The 6,000-nt window shown below is 53.8% G+C and overlaps 1 protein-coding gene across 1 annotated transcript in view; it reads right to left on the reverse strand.

The window, feature by feature from the left end:
• Positions 1–5,266, reverse strand: part of CSUI_002143 (atp-binding cassette sub-family a member) — a 29,446-nt gene extending 24,180 nt beyond the window's left edge. The window contains exons 1-3 of the mRNA XM_068062345.1: positions 4,029–5,266; positions 3,125–3,230; positions 157–2,124 (exon numbers count right to left, since the gene is read on the reverse strand). Of these exons, the coding sequence (XP_067925681.1) occupies positions 157–2,124; positions 3,125–3,230; positions 4,029–4,200 (2,246 nt within the window). The 5' untranslated portion in view covers positions 4,201–5,266. The remainder of the gene's footprint in view (positions 1–156; positions 2,125–3,124; positions 3,231–4,028) is intronic.
• Positions 5,267–6,000: the final 734 nt, after the last annotated feature.

Consider the following 6,000-nt stretch of genomic DNA (forward strand, 5'->3'; position numbering starts at 1 on the left):
ACAAGGAGCAAAACCGGGACTACACGGACAATGAGATGTGTACGCACTCGAGTACAAGCGTGTTTGCATGAGCTCTGCATGACTACCCACGCCCAGACAATGTCACAAGACGACCGTGGCAGGTTGGGTGCAACCGATGAAATGAGAAATGCTTACCAAGCGATGTAGTATGCAAGAGGATGCATTCCCATAGCCGTCATAACAGCGCGACGGCCCTCCTCTCGATCCCCTACGACTTCTCGCTGTAGAGACACCACTGACACTGCGAAGCAGAGCAGCAAAACAAGGATAAGTAGGGGCCCTACAACCAACAGGAAGACGTCAACGCGGAGTGCACGACTGGAGAGAGGAAGCACTGGAAGCGACGCCAGGGGACCGCCTTGCAGAAGCCAGGGAGACGAACCAGCGGCGCTTGGCGAAGCCGACAATGAGGAAGCAAGGGACTCCGACACAAATGGAGAAGAAGCGACAGTCGAAGGCGTGTGATCGGGACGGGAGAAAGACACAGAACTACCCGGCGGAGAAGAGGAAAAAGCCGAGAGAGACCTGCTGGTGAAAGCCGAAGAAAGCGGGTTGTCTGTCCTAAGAACCTGTGCAGTATCAGATCCACCCAAAATGGACCTACCCCCTGAACGAACAGTACTGGCCGAGAATGCCATCTCACTGCTCAAACGACGTCGACGACCTTCATCTCCCCTCGCCTTCTGTACAGGACTCATACTCGAGAAAACTTCTTTATGTCCTGTATCAGCTGTAGTGGGCGTACCTATACTTTCTGTCGGTACATCGATTTTTCTGTTGTCTCCGCTGCTAACAGGTTCTTTGTCCGTCGTGACCGTCTCTCTCAACTCTTTCGCCTTCACAGCGGATCCCTTTATGTTCTCCTTTTCATTCTTCTGACCTTCACTCCGCCTGAGAGTTACCGGCTGGGCTGAATCCTTCACGTCCGTGTTACTCGGAGTTACAGTTCTCTCATTTTTCACCGTGTCCACCCGTCCGTCCACTCCCTTCCCCACAGGCCTTCTCCTTGCATACCGACGCGGAGACACACTTGGTATATCAGCATTCATCTCCCCATCATCGTATGTGAAATCCTTACCCTCGCTGAGTTTCTCCCCCTGATTCTCGGGGGACTCATTCAGATCGAGACGACCACGTGCTCTGTGTTGAAGTCTGTCTAATAAAAACAGAGTTTCCTGTCTAGTCTTTTCTATGAGGAACGAATAGGCAAGCACCATCCAGGACATGAAACCTCCTCTCACATACCAAAGCGCTGCTCCTAGGCCTCCATTCGCTCCCAAGGTCCCCAGCGAGAAACCGCTAGGTGAGCCACGGAACCCTCCGCCTCCCTGGGAGTAAAACAACCGAGTGCTCACGCCGCCTTGCCCGACGAGAGAGGGCAGTCGTAGGCGAAGTGCCGCTAGCCGCGGAAGCTGGTGAGAAAGTACGTGAGAAGAGAAATGTGGTGCAGACGGAGGAGAAACAGCGGGCGACGCAGCAGAGGTAGCAGCCTCGGGAGAAGAAGCAGACAACACAGAGACAGCCGCAGGAGAGACAAAGGACGACTCGGACGAAGGAAAGGAAGACGTGTTTTCTGAAGCTTCGGACGGGATTGTAGGTTCTTCCGCGAGGTCAAAAATTAGCGCCCCACAAAGCCGCCGGTGACGGAAAGCGTCAGCGGAGCCTAGCTGCCTTGGAGGTGCACCCGCCCCTTTGTCTGATAGATCGCGCTCCGCTACTTTTAGAGTTTCACGCTTTTTCCCTGTGTCTTCAGCTGCGGCACCCTTGTCCCAGTTCTCGATGAGCTCCACGTTCTGTGTCTGTACCCGCGTCTCTTTCTGCTCGCTGGCTTCCTTAAAGCCCCTTGACTCGACTTCTCTTGCCCCTTCCCACTTCCCCCCCCGTTCGTAATTCGTCTCCGGGTCGTCGGCAGGATCCCATGTATCGGTGGAGCTGTTGAAAAGCTTGATAATGTCATCCTCGCTATCCATGATTCGGAAACGCGCCGCCAGATCGCTAAAAAGAGGGTTGGGCTGATCCCGTAGAAAATCCACAAACGCGGATCCCCAACTACGTGGGGTAACAGCAAGTGACGAGAACCGCTCCGTACCGTCATCTTCTCTCCTGAAGATGCAGAGCAGAAAGGACAAGCGTTCCTCGATCATTCCAGTCTGTCCGCTGGATGTCTCCTCCATGAGTCTTAAACAGCTGCGGATTCCCGCATGACCACGCAACCAGCAGTTATCTGCTTCAACAACGAGACTGCACAAACGGATCCAAACCACTCACTCACCGTTCCCAGTGAGGAGTTCACGTGTCCAACCTGTTTCTTGTGCCACACTGGCCCACGACTCCTAAATCGCCTGTCGGAAAAACATCGATGAGCACTATCTTGACACCCACGTCGCCACATCACGGGACGGCATTCAATGCACTACACATATGCTTATTCTGATACTGAGCTGGCACTTGCTTCTGTCTACAAACTTCTGCTAGGAAAACCAAGGAGTGACAAAACTCTGGAGTCCGGCTGCGAAATCAACAGACGCAGTCTTCGAACACGCCGCTCGACTGCAGTTCTCCCAGTCCCTGCTCGGGCGAACGACAGACGGACTGTATAGTCCTTGTATCTGTGCATGCACAGGGAAGCAGCTTTGTGGTCTGAAGTCAGAACTGACATACGAAGCCAAAACTGTTGACAGAGAAGGTGTATGTGTTTGTACCCAGCCATGAAGTGGCAGTCCCGAACGGACAGACGCGCACGACAGCAGGCGCAAAAAGTGCAACTGACATTCCGGGTGAGTGTAACATAGACCACGTAAGCAAATGAAGGCGGACGACGCAAACAAATCAGTCCTCACGAAGATGTGACCAACTCGCCACGAGCGTGGGCATATGCACAAGGGACAGATAGCTCTCCTACGATAAAACCTTCCGCCTACACAAGCTGCCTTCGTCATTTCTCCCACCCCACGAGACAGTATGCAGAGAGACGTTCGTGAAGGAATACGTGTGTGCACCAGACTGACGCTGCTAAAGCAGTCGTGCACACACACGCGCATGCGACGTCGGGGCGAGAATCGACGTACAAAAAACAGTCAGAAGCCTCCGTTACCCGACTTACCATACGCAGTGCGGGTTCGCATAATAGAGAGTGGGCAATAAGACTGACGAGCTCAGCAAGTCCACTTCGCTGTTCATAAGGGTCTGGGCCGGAACATCACGGAGTTCTGAGCAAACAAGCCAAGCACGCGCAGTCCTACGCTCTTTTTTACGCCACGGGGACAGCTGAACAAAAAACCGTTCTTCCTAGATGTGAAGAGTGAACGGACCGGACAGTTCACATCTTAGCAGAGAGACTTGAATTTGAGCAGGCTAATGACGACATAAATTCACACATGCAAAGCTGAAAACAACATGAGTGAGAATCGTTGAATGGAAGAGAGACCATGCCTGCCGGATTGTCGAGAGAGCAGGTATGCTGCATTGCCTTTCCTTGGCACACACGCCGTACGAGAGAAAAGCAAACCGAAGAGACGGCGTGACTGTACCCGCTTCAACACTTGGGTGTCACCACTACCACTATGCTCCGGTACTTTTACGGTAGCCCCTAAACCCTGGTAACCTGACCATCAGTTTCCCAAGAGGGTGCTGCATTGAGAAGAATTATTAGTGAAAGAGAGGCCTTCATACAGAATTTAGGTCACGCTGACGAGGAAGGGGACTACGAAACCTTACGTCCCTTCAAGATATGCATGTGGAGTTCTGTCTTGTGAAGGCTCTGTCTGGTCCGCTCACACCCTCTCCGCGAATGCATTCAATGAAGAACGCGGACTAAAAGAAACCCACCGGTTGACGCCGTGGGTGGCTAGAGAACATCTCAAATAAATAGTAGGCATGGGATGTAAAAGGCCACGCAGATGAAGAGAAGGACGGATAAAAAGGAACGTCACGCGGCACCTCTGGTATCCTCTTGCATGGACAAGTGTGCAAGATATGTCGGGAGACAGGAGAGAATGGCACTGTACCTGTGGAAGTGAGGCTGCGGAGCACAGCAAGCAGGGAAACAAACAAGACGGGGAGGAGGAGCTCGCATAGTGTCCAGCGCCACCTCCGTACTCGCAGAATCTTCTGCTTCTGCAGGAGACCGCAGATCTGTCTTGCGACACCATTCCATTCTCCGCCTGAAGGCGCCGCCATTTTCAGGGGCCCACTCCATCAACGGGAGTAGAGCAAACTCAAGTGAAAGGACTACCGAGACACACGGAAAGCCATCGCCACGCCGCTTGAAAGAAAAAAAGCGAGTCCTGATATGACTAAGAGGAACGCCCGGAGCATAGTAGAGACGCCTAACACCCTGCTGGACCAGTTATCTCCACTTGGCGCTGAAACGACAGTCCAGAAAGGAGAGCTTCTCACATTAAAACCTATCAGACTCGGCCCTGGCCCGCCAATCCGCAAGACTGTACTGGTGTGTCATCTGTTGTGACCCGCGTCGCGCCCTAAGCCGACGTCGCCGGCGCTACATGATCGCTTAAGGCCGCTGCTTCACTAGGGCCTCCTACGTGCCACCTCGAGAAGAACAGAAGGAACACAGACTGCTCGTCCCCGCTGCCCCGACAATTTCTTGAGGTGCGTAGTTCAAACAGAGGAAGGGTGTGCTCACGAGGCCGCACCGGCTGCAGGCGGCGGGGTGGCTCAACAGCACGATGTCACGCGACAGAAGGGAGAAATCAGGTTTAGAGGAACCATCGAGAAAACAATCCCCCGTGCACAACGAGGTGGTTTCATACCAGACAAGTGGAACGCTGTAGAACATCTCACATAGATGCAGAGGGGAGCGGAATGAGACGACCCGCGTAGTCCCGGCGTGGCTTCCTAGGGAAGCGGTTGCAGAGAACTACAGGTAGCAGAAAGGGACTCTTTTCACTTCTCATTGCAAGTCAAACCCGATGTCTCCTACGTGCGGAAAATGCGGTAACTCCGATCTGCATGCTTGCCGTGCGCGAATCCTTCATGGCTGGCGCGGGGTTCGGCACACTGACTCGCCACGCAGATTCTCTAGGCGGTTGCCAGGCGCCGCTTCGGCCGTAAGGCTTTTGCACACCTGTGAACTAATGACGAGTCTCATTCTCTGCTTTTCTCTTTCTTGTGCGCCCCCGTCCTTGAGGTCAGTGAAACCATAAAGGGGACAGAAAGCAGCTTGTGCGCACTACTCTTCCCACTCTTCTGTGGCTGTCCAAGCGGCCGGGTCCTAGTCGAATTCACCCGTAGCTTCCGCGACGAGTACCCTACGGCCTGGGAAACCAACAAAGCAACGGAACTGTTCTTAGCTAGCTCTATACTCCCGAGACGAGTGACTTTGTGGGCTTCTGCATCTACTTGCTAGGACTGGGTCGCGTAGGACGCTGCTTCTGTTCGCAACGAGACCTGACCGGCCTTTCAGCAGCAACGGGTCGCCGCGAAGAGATTACTCGCTTTTTTCTGTGGAAAAAACTGTGCACGGCACTTGGCCGAAACAGACAGATCCCAGATCCGCATACACATTCGCCGGAAGGAATCCGCATAAAGAGTGTAGCTCCTGTGAGTGAAAGCGTAGCTGTGACACATCCGATGCGACTGCACGGAGTCGCCTTGTGTGCTGTGCCCTGTGAGTGCCGTGTTGCTGTACGAGGCCGTATATGAGCTGGCGGCTGTGCGTCTCTTTAGGCAGTGCTTTACGTCCTCTAAAAACTAGGTGATATGCCAGCTGGGGCGATAGCGCTCTCGCCGTTATCGTAGTAGTAGCCAGCCGAGCGTTTATCGGTGTTAGCCAACTAATCATCGAAAAGATCCCCGCGAGAAACGGTGTGCCCAGTGTTATCGTCAACGGACAGTCAGTCCCGCGGGCGTGAGAAAGAGTTCGCGTCCGAAAACGCCTGTTTGCCGCAGGGGGGCATGAGTGGTTTATTCGCACGCGTTCCCACCAAGACTGCTCCCCGTTCTGCCACAGACTACGCC

Source organism: Cystoisospora suis, assembly GCF_002600585.1.
Source record: "Cystoisospora suis strain Wien I chromosome Unknown contig_890, whole genome shotgun sequence".
NCBI lineage: Eukaryota > Apicomplexa > Conoidasida > Eucoccidiorida > Sarcocystidae > Cystoisospora > Cystoisospora suis.